The sequence below is a fragment of the Tachypleus tridentatus genome, chromosome 13 (genome assembly GCF_004210375.1).
Source record: "Tachypleus tridentatus isolate NWPU-2018 chromosome 13, ASM421037v1, whole genome shotgun sequence".
NCBI classification, from domain to species: domain Eukaryota; kingdom Metazoa; phylum Arthropoda; class Merostomata; order Xiphosura; family Limulidae; genus Tachypleus; species Tachypleus tridentatus.
The window spans coordinates 236602743-236617550 of NC_134837.1; the positions used below are offsets into that span (position 1 = coordinate 236602743).

At 30.7% G+C, this 14808-nt stretch overlaps 1 protein-coding gene across 1 annotated transcript in view; it reads right to left on the reverse strand.

The window, feature by feature from the left end:
• LOC143236486 (uncharacterized) overlaps window positions 1-14808 on the reverse strand; it is an 82593-nt gene that overhangs the window by 30585 nt on the left and 37200 nt on the right. The window contains exons 7-10 of the mRNA XM_076474772.1: window positions 13223-13288; window positions 11964-12101; window positions 8259-8372; window positions 734-871 (exon numbers count right to left, since the gene is read on the reverse strand). Coding sequence (XP_076330887.1) covers window positions 734-871; window positions 8259-8372; window positions 11964-12101; window positions 13223-13288 — 456 coding nt within the window. The remainder of the gene's footprint in view (window positions 1-733; window positions 872-8258; window positions 8373-11963; window positions 12102-13222; window positions 13289-14808) is intronic.

Consider the following 14808-nt stretch of genomic DNA (forward strand, 5'->3'; position numbering starts at 1 on the left):
GTATATTTCCCATGTTAGAGGACCAGCTATATACATATACACACACACAAACTTTCAACTTTATGGAAAATATGTGAAAGAAATAAAAATAAATTAACTTACAGACTAAAAGAAAACTGCAGAAACTGCTTTCACATTACTTTATAAATATGTAAACCACATTAAAATTATTTTTTCAAAAAATGACTGTAGTAAAATATTCCAAGCTGTATCTATAAATACAAAATGGTTTCTTATATTATACAACTGACATACTGTAAGTTTTTTATTATTATGAGAACTGTAACAATTTATTGAAGCAACTACATCAACTGTAAAAAAAGTTATATATACATGCACGCACACACACAAAGAAGCTTTCAAATTTATGGGAAATATGCGTGTAAGAAATATATATGTTTTAATGCAATTACATAAAAATAAACATCAGATGTAAAACCAATCATGATAAGAGAAGTTCTAAATGTACTATAAAATATAAAAACAGCAAGAATGAAACTATAATAGATAGAAAGACAAAAATAAAAGAAAAATATAAGCTAAAACTTCCTTGGTTATATTACTGTAGCAGATAAAAGACAACTTTCTTTTACTATCATGAAAAATGTACAAGAATCTATTCATTTGAGTTAATATAAATAACATTTATGAAAAACACAACAAAAAATAATAATATTAGGTTTAGTTTGAAACATACATAGCAATCACTTTATAATAAAAATGTTTTACTTACCAGATTCACATTTAGCATCATTATCATAATACAAAGGCTTACACTGGCAACTAGGCTTGGCTTCATCATTGTCATAAGTGTTAACACAATCAGCACCATTTGTATAGCATTTATCTTTCTCTTCTTGTGTACAAGGCTCTAAAAAAGTCACTTATATAATACTGTCTGTCAAAGACAAAACATTTATCATGATGTAGCACATGAAAAAGCTATACAATTTACTTGAATATTCAGATTTAAACAAGTTTCTATATGAACTTGTAAATAAACTAACATTAGTTTTTGAAGTAGATAAGAAATATTCATGCCTTTCAATTCAGCTTTTGTAAATCTAAACATTTTAGGTGTGTGTGTGTGTGTTCTTCATACAGCAAAGCCACAAAGAGTTATCTGCTCAGCCCACCGAGGGGAATCAAACCTCTGATTTTAGCGTTGTAAATCCAGAGACAACATTTTAGGAAGCATGTATATATTTACAATACATTTTTACCCATATATTATAAGAAATGCTGGTATAATTATAAAACTGAATAATATATTCACTCTTTTATAAGTTTCCTTCCAAGTCAACTTTACAAAGCATATTTTTCTCTATTTTATACACAGTTCAAAAAAATAAAATCAATATATTACAAATTCTATCATGTATGAGACAATTCAACATGATGTAGCAGAGTAAAAACTAAACAAAATTAATTTGTCTATTTCAATGAAAATTGTATTTGCAAAAAATCCAAAAGGTAAAGACCAAAATCTACTAATAAAGAAAAGTATGTTGAAAGAATGACAACTATTTTAGTTACATCTGTCCAACATTTTTCAACATAATTTAATAATAGACAAATCTGAAACAAATATACGTATGTATAGACACACACACATGTATATAAATAAGGCAAATTTCTGGTCATATGGCAAAACAACAAAGCTTAGAAAATACTGAGAAGGGGTAAAATGAGCATATACCACATATAAACCATACAGTAAACTGAGAAACAAACAAAACAATACAACTCGCAACAAAAGGGGAAAATTAAAGTGTTATAAGTTCAACAATACAATACTACCAACTAGAAGATTCATACTGAAACAAAACAGAAATTTTCCTAAAGATAGTGAAAATAAATAAAAATCAACGCAATTAGCTAAACAGTTGAATATTGGATCTCATACAACTGTATTTTGTCATTGTATGTGTTATTCCAATATAGGAGATTACAATTATCATAAGCAAAGGAGACTGACTACAATGCACTGATTGCAAAAATGTATGGGTTCCAATGCAACTGGTGCTACCTAAACAACAGAAAGCTCAGGTTTCTTAAGCAGCCATGGTTATGTTTTCTGCTAGAAGCTATCACTTGTCATTTTGGTGAATGGATGAAAATTACACAACCAAAGTGCTTACTTTTTGAAACCAATTTATCCAACATGGTAGAAAAAAAACTAAGTATGTGTAAAATACTGACAAGAAAAATATATGCATACACACACATAAAAAAACATATATATATATATATATATACTGAAACATGTTCTCTTTATGTGTTTCTCCATTCATACTCCTATTTTTAAAATATTTCTTTCAATCAGTTTACACAGTAAGTCCAATTTTTATTTGAAATTTTCTTACAAAATCAAACTTTTTTCTTTTTAATATATTCTTTTTCTAAAATTAAACATTCAGCAGACATCAAGGATGATGGATTGATGTTGATATCTGGATGAAAATTTAAGAATTACGAAAACATTTATAATTTTCCTGTAATGCACTCTTTAAAAGAAGCATTTTGATCTCTTTTTTTTCCTATTATTAACCTTTACGCAGATAAATAGCACAACAGACTGAGACACATTTGTCTATTTCATATACACACACACACAAAATTTAGAATATATGAATGGTGATGGTTGTTCTTATGTTCATAAATACAGTTTTGGATGGAAAGTAGTCTGTTGATTAGAAAAATCAGGGTGGTTCTTCACAATTAGACACCTTTCTTCCATGTTGATATTTCATCATTATAATTAATTCATTCTAAAAAGATCAAGAAATTTCTCCACTTCTAATAAAAGAGAATAAAGTAACTTATGAATGGCTTTCAAAGGTATTATACTGCATACATTAAAAACAACTTCCAATGTAGTACCTGCTCTCTTCTGACAAAATTGGTTATTCTTGTTCATTGTTGTTCTCCGTATATGAATGTTTTCTTTACCCATGCCACAAGCCTTCTGTTCCATTTCATTGGAATTGAAAGATTCCAACGTTTCTCTTATGCAACTCATCATGTGCCACTTCTCCACCAATAAGAGTATGACATGCTCACATGACTCGTGCAACTCTCTCTATACTCCTCTACCAAACTCTGACTTCAAAGTCTGGAAAAACATGTAAGCATTGGAGGAAAGTGGTGAGAAATGGTGGTCAATGAGAGAGAAGTAAGCACCTATTGGAAATACATTTTCAGGATAGAAAAATTATCTACTTTTTAAGGGTATGCACTAAAATTTTGAGGGTTTTTCATGGGTCAGCTTCTTTTTTATTACCTCCATGTTGATTCATTTGTCATCCTTGGCTCTTACCTTCCACATATAATTTCTCTGTTGCTGGGGTCTTTGGGGTCATGTTACATCATTATCACAGGTTCATTTGTCACCCATTTGTATGCGGGAATTAAATTTTTCCTCTTCTTTTCTTATGAGATATATCTTTGACCTTATCCTGAACAGTTTAGAATTATGAGTTAAATCCCTGTGTCAAGACTCTACCTTTTCTTCTCAGTTTGTTTGTTCATTGAAGACAAAGTAAACCATATCCCTGTTTTCTGTCTTAATCATTTCAGCCCCGATCATGGATTCATTTCTCATCTTCAAGTAGGCTTCTTCTTCAGATTTATGGACAAGCAATATGAACATAATGAATATTTTCTTTAAATATAATGATAACTCAAATGTCGTTTCCTCATCCTTAGTTTGTGTAGTCAGCTTTATATACTACCCTTGTGGCTTGCTCCAGAACTTTCTGTTTTTATCAGATGGTTCTACCCTTTGTTCAATTGAGATTTATGTTTTATGCTCTTACTGTTCTTTCATATAGTTAGTGGTTTTGTCATCTTAAGAGATGTGGTTTTCTAAGGATGCATTAATCCCCCTTAGATTGGACTTATATGTAAGTTTTTCGTGGGCTCTTTCTGACTAGTAGAATTTTGCATGGAATCTTTTGCATGCTCTTATAATTTAAACTCTGACCATAGTCACTTACAGAGCTTCCCATTGTTCATTCAGTTTTAAATTGTTTACTCCATATGCCTAGACAATATCTCTCATGATTCATCCTGACAAATTCACAATGGTTGCTTATCTCAATCACCAGGGTAGCACCCATTCTTTACCCTATGGTTTCACACACTGGATATTCTTTTCTGGACCCACTTGCAGGATATCCTCATTATGGCATGTATGGTTCCACATGCTTTCCATCCAAGTGGACTCTACCTGACAAAATGGTCCCTAGATCAAATGGTTATTCTATAGCCTTGCCTTCAGTGGGGTAATCCTCACCTCAATGCATTTGCCACATCCTTCAATCATAAACTCTCTTGGTTTTGGCCTCTGGTTACTCATTTGATTGCCCTGACTGTCGATGCTTTCAATAAAGACTGGACTGATAATTTCCTTTTACCCTTCTATCCAAATCCTTCAGGTGATTTTGATCATTCACTCTATGACATGTCAGGTTTCTCTAACTGTTCCTTATTAGTTTGCTCAAATGTGGTTTCCATGCTTTCTCCAGTTCCACCTTACTCCTCTGCTACCTCTTCCTCAGTCTCCCTCCCTGCTTTGGGCAACCTCATTCACTGGGACTTCATCCTGTTCTTCTTGTCCTCTATTTTCACACTTAGTTTTTTTCCTGTCCTTGGTAAGGAGACTAGGATTGTCCCAAAGTACAAATTCACTTATGGCCCATTTCATCCACTTTTTCTCCATGGAAGTTATTAGTGTCAAGGGAATGTTTTCCACTCTTGGTCTCTGGGTCAAAGATTTTTGACTGTTTAGCCTAGTGTTCCTAATATTATCGAATTGCTTACTTCACTTTTTGTTTGTGATCCCTTGGTCTCCTTCATTCCAGGTTCTCAAGTGGCTTTCTCTCACAAGTGCCAGAAAATGTCAAGTTTCTCTCTCCAATAATCTCCCTATTGATCTGTTCCTTCTGAATTAGTCATCCACTGTGGCAGACTGTCCTTCCAAACTGAGATGTTAAATGCAATCCTCCATTGCTTCACTTTACATCTGTTTGAACCACTTTCCCTGTCCTCCTTGTTTCACCTTTCCTTTCAATCTTATTTCCTTTTCCTATTGGCTGGCATTGTTAGCAATTGTTTTTTTTGGCAGAGATGTTTCAAGTACTCATTATCTTCCTAGGAATGCTTTCCTTTTCTGGATCAAACCTCAGCAGCAAGGTAGAGTACCTCCTCCTTTTCATTGATTTCCCTTCTTTCTGGATCAGGTGACATTTATTTTAGATATTTTTTGTTATAGCATTGTCACATAGCTTCCATCCATGGTGCCTGTTTTCTCCTCTTTGCTCCATGATTCATGTTCATGATCTTTATCCTTCCACCCTAACCATCTGGGTTAGGGTACTTTGTTCTAGGTGCTATCTCATCAAATCTAACACCTTATCTTTTCTATGGCATTTCATTTTTGTCGACAAATGAAAGAAATTCTATGATAGTGCATGTGGACTACACCACATGTTTGCATCCCATTATTTACACCATATTACGGCTTCTTCTTTGAATGATTCTCGTCTTCCAGCTGAAAATGTTCTTCAGGATTCCATACAAGTTTGACTGGATAAGCTTATATTTATGCTTTTCTTTTCCTTTTAGGGCCCTTTCATTGTTTACTTATTTTGTGTGTTCCATTCTGTAGTGAATTTGTGCCTGACCAGGTATTCTCCCACTTGAAATCTGCATCATACAGCCATGTTGACTTATGCTTGTAAATGAATAACTATGCAATATTGTCCTTCATAAATATGCACATCCTGAACTGTACCACCTATGGAATGTAAAGGTATAGCAGAAGGGGATAGCTGCCTATCCCTATCATGCCTGTAGGGAATAACTTGGAATGGTCTGCTTTTCAAAGCAGCATTGGTTTTGGACATAGTTGACTTATCAAGTAAGGTTCCTTTGTGCACTAGCCACTCTACACCTGAGGGCACATCCATTGTTTTACCCACTTTTATTTGCAAGATTGAGTTAGATATATATTTACATGGTTAGGATAATCATCCTGCTACAGTTCTCTCCCACTTGGATGTGCTCTTTTTCTTCGACACCCTTATCTTCTACACATCTTGCAGAGGGAGTAAAGAGTATACCTAGTTTTGAGTGGTGCAGTTTCCCTCATCTAATCTTCATATTTGCCTCTTTTATCTCCAGGGGTATCCTGCAGATGGGTTTTTTGTAGGAGGGTGACTTCTATCATTCCTTTGCACTGGCCCTTCCTCCTATTCAATGTGGGATTCTAGCTACTTTTGTGAGAGAAGGCAAGTACCATATTAGCAGTTATAATTTTACTATCCTCAAAATGTATTTCAAATAGATACTTATCTTCCTCACATTTCCCACCCTTCCTCCCCACTTTCCTCCAGTGCTTATATCTTCTGCCAGACTTTAAAGTGAGAGTTCAGTAGAGGAGTATAGAGAGAGTCACATGAAACATGTTAGAATGTCATTCTCCTATTGGTGGAGAAGTGAAACATGATGATTTGCATGAGAGAAATGTTGAAATTTTTCAATTCCAATAGGAGGAAGCAAAAGGCTTGTGATATGTGTAAAGAAAACGTTTGCATACAAAGGGCAACATTCAGCAAGAATAGCTAATTTTGTCAGATGTTACAAATACCTATCTGAAATACAATTACAGTATCAGAAATTATATCCTTGTCATTGGAGAGGAATGAAACATATTTGATGATTTTGTGCTTTGTGTGAAACTATATAGATCAAATTTAATGATTATTTTTTTGTGTTTTTAGAGCAAAGTTTCACAATGGACTGTTTGTGTTCTTTTGCCACAGAAAAACTAATATCAGATGCTAATTTGGTAATCTTATGAATTTACTCTTGGTCTGCCAGGGCACATAAATTTATTGATGAATAAATATACAATTAAGAGAACAGAGAGAGAGAGAAATAATAATATAAAGGAAAAATAAAATAAAACAGAAATAATTCAACAAATAATTACATAAAATATATTGAATTTGAATGTAAAAATAGTCTATATAAAACTCAAGATAAAACAAAAATAGTAATAATAGTGTTTTTCATATATATATGTATAGAAATATATATAGCATCCTGAGCAGTACAAAACAGACACTGAAATGTAACAAACACATATCTTTGAACACAGGCTCCCATAAGTGTTTTTTCAAGTATGCATACCAACAAATGTTCATCAATCATATATATCTTGATTAAAGTGCACACATTATCTTTACTGAACACCCTACATTATTATACATCAATAAAACCTTCATGAGGACTACTTGTCCTGGCTGTCCCTAATTTACAAGCAGTAAATTAAATGAACAGCACTAAGTCACTTCCACTCTCTGCCAACAGATTTGCTACTCTGACAACATAATGGTATTGACAATCACATTAAAATTCCCCCAATTGCTGAAAAGGTGAGCACATCAGGAAATGAGATAGAGACCATTGGCCCACAGATTACAATTTGTGTGTTTTAACCACAAGGTGTTAATTCGTTTAAAATCAAATAGATGAGAATAACAGAAAAAATTAAGTTTTACCCAGATGTAGCTTTATTAATATACAACTGGAGATATTAAAACGTTATGATGCACAAACTGAAATTTTCCTAATACCATCAGGTATGTAATTTCAACTAACCTTTTTTGCTCACCATAGTATATCACTGTTTTGCAGGTAATGACTAATATTACTTATTTTACTTGTAATTATACAGTCTTAAAACTAAACAAATCAAGTAAGTGTTTCTAAAACTAAGGTGTTCATTCCAAACAGTGATTAACTTTATGAAAATGACAAGTCAGAATTAGTAAAACAAAGAACACCTAACAGATATAGTTAGGTTTTGTATATTACTAAAAACAAGATTGCAAGATAAAATATAACATGCACAAATACAATGTTCTGAACACTGTAAAATAGTCACAGTAAAAAACAGTACATAATAACTTCTAAAGCATTTTAATACATTATTAGTGGGCTAATAATTTTACAACTGTCATGTAAAAACAAACAACTCAAATGCTTTGTATCTTCTCATTACAAACTCAGCTGATAAATACTAGAAACAGCATAATGTAACTACACAATGGAAAATCAATTACTGAAAATTATTATATATTTCATTTATACAGACAATGACACAAGTCACATGCAAGGTACAAAACCAAAATCTAAAATGCTTAGTATTTCTTAGCATTGCTTAAATATAAATGGAATATATCACTTACCAATACAACCAATGCCAGTATTGTTTGTGTAGCCTTCTTTACATACTGTGCCTACGTTTTTTTCACCATCGATAAAACAGTATGTAGTTTCAGCAATATTTTCTTCACATTTTGCTGTAAGAATATGATGAAAAAATTACCAAAAACTCCCTTAAAAAAGTAAATTATTTCTTTCAAAATTTTATTTCTACAACTTCTTCATGAACAATCTACTAATACTGTTTAGCTCTCATGCATAATATACTACACTTCTGAATTTCTTCTGTTGACCAGTGGAGAATATGGAACATGGGAAATACTGTTTACATTGAAACAAAGCAAAAATATACCTCAACAACGTCTAATGACACATATATATTGTGAAGGCAAAAGTTATGGTGAAAACCCTTGAACATTGACATAAAAAGAGATACATAACATAATGTTTGTCTGTAATGAAAAGGAAAAAAAAATATCTAAAGAATAAAGCAAACAAGAAAAATATATATTTACAATCATTATACCCATTTTGTATCAAAAATAATTTCCATTTGAAATATTGAAATATGCAAGGCTACTTTATATTTATGGATAAGAATATGATTAACTGCAGCAAGGATTTCTACTTGTAAAGGGAAACTAGATGTAGATTTTTCTTGACAAGTCATTTAAAGCTGATAACTTGCATTTAAGAAATCTATTGTGTAATGCATACATTTTTTAAGGTAAAATTCATTGCAAATTCACAATTTGCTTTATAAATAATTTTTCATTGTGCATTTCTCCTCTGGTCCTACATTATGGTGAAGTTTTTTTTTTTATCTTGCAAACATGTGGATTGTAGGCAAAAACACATGAATACTTATTTTCAGGTTCTGCCTGGATTTTGTATAAGTTTTACTTGTAACCATTACCTTTGTATCTTTGATTGTAAATCTTTTAATTCTGAAATAATGTATAAGGTATTTCAATTTGCAATTTTACAGTGTCATCCACTTTAAAATAAATAATAATCATAAAAATTCCCTAATTTATTTACTTTGAAACAGTTTAAAATTAATCAGAAACAAAACTGTCTGTGTAACCACTCAGTTTAAAGCATATTGTAGATTTATTAGTCATTTGTATTTGCTTTGTTTAGAATTATAAATTTGGTTTATCTTAATGACTTGTCCTGTAATTACTGCTTTTTTCACTTTAGTAGACTGATGCAAACCTAAGTACGAAAACTAATTTATATGAGGGTCTTTTGTATAAATATATATATTTATATATATATACATACACACACATGCGCTTCTTTTAAGTTTGCTTTGTAAATAATCAAAAACATCACCAAAACTTGAAGTTAGCATACACTTTTCTAAAACTCTCACAAACATTATAGGAAAAGGTGTATACCTTTTTTTTCTTCTCTTTTTAAGTATTTCTGTTGAACTTAAAATAAATATTAGTTGAAAGAAAATGAAGACATCATTCTACAAGTTCTAGGGCAGTACCAAATTATTTAGTTCAGTTTGATGTTTTCTATCAGTTAAGATTGCACCTGTATATTTGTGTTGCTAGATGTTAAAGTTGCTGTATATTTATGCTTTGTTTTAATTTAAACAGTATTATTCACTTGATGACCTTTTTCTATACTTTCTATTGGTCAACAGAACTAAGTCAAAAGTTTATAATCTGTGACACTGAGTCTAGCAGTGTAAGTAAGAGGTTATTTCTGAAGAAGTCGCAGAAATGACACATAAATACCAAGTGGAATACATATAACCTTCTTTTTTAATTTATTTTACTTTTTTTTCAATCAAATAAAATGTCTGAATTACTCTGATCAGCTCTTCATACCATGACTTTACACAAAATGAACATGTTTGCTTATAAATTATGATGCAAGATTAACACTTTTGTTACACAGACAGATTTATTTAGAAAGTGCTTAAAGTCTTAAATTAATATAAATATTAATAAATAAGTTCTTTAAATGGTCATTTTTATTAAAAAATACACACTTTTTTAGTATCTGGTAATGAAATGTTTTACAGTGATAATTTTCAGTAATTATAGAATCAGTCAATTTTGAAGTGAAAACTTCTACTTAAGAATTATGAACTTTTTAAATGACATAAAAATATTTTAGTTTAAAGTACAGCAAGAATTTTTTTTTCTTGCATTGGAAAGCTCTGCATCCATGGTAAGCAACTACATATATATGTATGACAATTTTTACTTTTCTCTGTGCTCATTGTTGTGTCTACATATAAAACAAAGTAACTAATAATAGCACTTGTGGCTTTACTTTAGTCACTTAAAAGTTATAAAATACACACAAGATTAACTTCTGTAATAATATAACCCAGAAAGGCCTCCAAGCTATTTTATACTAAGTTTAATATAAAGGTGCTTGTAATACATGAACCAATGATGTTTTGAGTTTACATACATTTAATGTGCCATATTCACATGGATTATTTGAGATCTACTTTGAAAATCTAAATGTCGTTGTATGATTATAACACTAAATTTATTAAGGTATAGTAACTGAAAAATTGTGTTAATACAATCCTATTCCTTCAAGTATCCCCCCAGTACCACAGTGGCATGCCTGGGAACTTACAATGTTAGAATCTAGGTTTAAATATCAATGGTGAGTAGAGCACAAATGGCTCATTGTGTAGCTTTGTGCTTATATACAAACATACAATCCATCACATAAATACAATTATTCATCCTTAGTAATACTTCTCATAGTTAACATGAAAAATAATACACTGCAAGGATATCCCATGATATTGCCACTTTGTTTCCTTAATTTTGATTTAAGGGGACACAGATTCCTTATATACAAAATTAGAAACAACGACTCAAGTTAATATGTATTCCTTTATTAAGTTTAAGAAAGTCTTCAAAAATGTTTAATCTGCAATAAATTCTAATGAAAAAAATGCCAAACATAAATTAAAGTATATTGGGTGAAATAAGTATGGGTATTAAACCAGAAACATCTATACCATGCTTAAAGAAAAGGTTCTAGAACATCTATGTCCAAAGTCAAATAGATTTTTTTAAATTTTAGTAAACCACATAAGACACAGTATGATTTGAAGTGAATTTGACAGTTTGGTTAGTAACAGATAGAAAATGAATATTTTAGACATTTTGTTTTTATTATTATTCAGGGTAATGGGTGCAAAACAAATTTTGTTTTGGAAAGGACTAGAAAGTTTATGGCTGGCTGATAAATAAAGAGAAAGCTATCACAAACACTGTGAATATTTTAAAAAATGCATGTTATCAGCACTGTTGATATTATGAATCTGCAATTATAAACTTCATTTCACACCCTTTTGTCTTTAGTATGTGAGCACAATATGTGAAAATTTTCTAAAAAATACCTTTCAGACACCCCAAATTATTCCAAACTATGTAATGCAGAACTTATGCTAAAGAAATATTTTCCACTAATGCTTCTTGCTTCTGTAACTATGTTTATAATGTCTAAATTCATGTTTGCAATAGAATCTACACAATGGACTCTTACTGCGTTTTTCTTAATCATGTACCATTTTTACAGACTACCAGTTAAGAACACAGAGAAACAGATTATTAATTGTTGTTCTAATGTATTATTAAAATATGCAATAAAGATTTAGAATAATTCTTAAATTAATTATTTTATATTTATGCACAGACTGTAAACAATCATTTTGTAATTACATCAGTACTTACTTTCCTCAAAACAATTTTCTTCAAATTTAATAAATCCTTCATTACAAGTACATTTAGGTATTTCTGGATTTTCATGGTTTTCTTCACATTTGCTGTTGTTGGTATGTTTACACGAATCTTCTTTGCAGTTATTTATTACTAGAGAAAAATATGACAGTAAAATTTGAAGCATTTTACTGTTGACTAATATGTAGGCTTAGTTATCATTAAAGCAATTTCATAAAATTTATTACTTCAAAACTACATTACTGTTGTTGTCTTTCCAAGGGTTTTTGTCATAAAATATGAGTTTACACAAAAGTACAAAATCACACAACTGAACAATTTGTATCAAGACAATTTCATAAAATTTATTACTTGAATTTGTTTCAAGGATAAAAACTAAAATTTATTGAATGGATACTCAAGTCATTTATATAAAACGAACTTTATTAATTTTTAAATATCAAAAATACAGAAATAAGCACATACTATTTGCTACACAAACAAAGAATTTTGAAGTGTATAAACAAAGCATTAATTTCTACCTTCTTATAATTTTACAAAATTATATTGAATTTATCATCTATTTCTGAGTATGTACTGCTTTTACATAACATGATTAAATAATTCAATTTATGTTATTCAACCTGCTATTTACATGACTACACAATATGCAGCATTGTAGCCATGTCTTTCATTGGCTTCTGTACAATAACAAAGAAGCCACAACTTTTATACCAATGGAATACATAGCCACAATGCTACATATTGTGCAATCATGTAAACAGCAGTGTTCTTTAATGGTAACTCATATGCTATATTAATGTTCTGGACTAACTTAGGCTTTTAGTAGAATTACCAGATTTGGCATTAGCTGCAACTATAGAAGCAATGAAATTTAACATTTTGTTAAATGATCTTGGGTAAGACCATTGAAATGAAAAATATTAAATTTTTGCACCTCCATAATTTCCCCAGCATTTCATTCCTGTCTCCCTTACTTTCTTATTAACATCATCTATGCCTGTGTATTGTAATATACACCTTGATAACCAAAACATAAAAAAAATATTTTAATGTTGTTCATGTTTCTACCTATAATACTATAGAATTTGTAAACTGAAATCTAGCTACATGACAGGACAGTTTCAGACTTTCCTTCAATATGGAAAATAACAAATATGCTCATATAAACAAACATTTTTTTAACATTTTTCACTTAAGTAGTTCCCACTACTTGGAAATAAATTAATACACTGTACTAACAAAATACTTACTTATACATTCCCCAGATTTACACTCTTCAGATTCTTTACAAAATATAAAAGTACAGTTGTCAAAATCTGCAATAAAAAAAAGTGGAAAAAAGTTAACCTTAAGTAGGAAATCAAATTACCATCCGATATATATTTTCATAAAGGTCTTCAAACAGTTATACTTTTAATTAAAACTGCTTTCTTGCTTTTAAAGTAGAAAACTAAGAAAAGCTCAAAACACCATCAACATGCCAGATTGCTATTCTGTGATATATATAATAGAAATATATCACATCTTTCATAATAAAAACATTAATCATAATAGAAGATTATAACCACAAATTATTTAATAAATAGCAACATATTCTTGAAAACACTTCTCTAGGAATTATCAATGAATATTACTAAATATGGAAAGTCCCTACTATGTTTACCTCAGCAAATGTTTACTAGAAAAACAAACAAGAATTTTACAAATTTAAAAATAGATTTGATTAATTCCACTATAAAAGAGGATATTTAAAACCAGTTTCTATGAAATACCACCAATGAAAAATTGACTGTCTCTAGCAATCAGGAGACAGATATGCTATAAATAATATAAAATATTCCATGAAAATAAGAGAAGCAGGAAAAACTAGTACTTTTATGAATGGAGAAAAACTTAAGACATATTCTGAAAACACTGAAAATGAATCAACAGAACTGGAAAGGAGGTAGATATAAAGTCTAAAAATGCATATGCAACACAGATTAAAAAAAAAGATTTTAAAATAGTTTAGCCTCTTGTTTGAATCAGAGGTGGTAAATTTGTCACGTACTGGTAAAAGTGAGGAAGCTCTCGAGACCCTTCCACTGGTATATGGAACTGACCAAACAGTAAATGTTGTTTATGGCAGTCTTCAGGGGGAGAATGAACAAAGAGAATAATAAAAACAAGTCAGCAGACTCTTGGACAATGAAAGGCTTGATCAAGAGTAGTACATGCAAAAAGGTATGATTTCAAACTCACACAAACATTTATCCACTCTGAATCTGTGCCAAATGGTTTTACAAGTGCATAAAGAAGTGATGACTGAGTTTACAAAGGTGTGTAAAATAGCTCTATGTATAGCTGGTTACAAGTGTTGAATACAAAAGGAGTTTTGGTGCTTCAAATATAATAAAAAAACAAATACAAATATTCACTGAAAGCAGAAATTCTAAACAGTCTTCTGAATATTCAAATAAGTGATATTCAGTCATTAAATTTTGATCCAGTTAGAGCAGTCAGGCTGTGGGTTACAAAACAGAAGAGAAATGAATAATTGTTTTAACCATATATGTCTAGGATTGAAAAGCCAAAGCAGTACTTCAGCTCCCATAGGAGTTGGTGAACAAGTACAATATATTAGTTTAACAAGTAAATTTGTGAAAGTCTTTGGAGTTAAACAGTTAGAGGTATTGGTAGTAATGCACAGGAAGTGCTGGAATATTTTAAATCTAGTCACAGTTCAAGGTATATTATTTAACAGAGGAAGAGATGTAAAAGATTTGGACATAAGAGGTGCAAATATACTAGTCAGTTATTCATATTCATTCAACTGTGATGTAAAGACTTAAGCTAA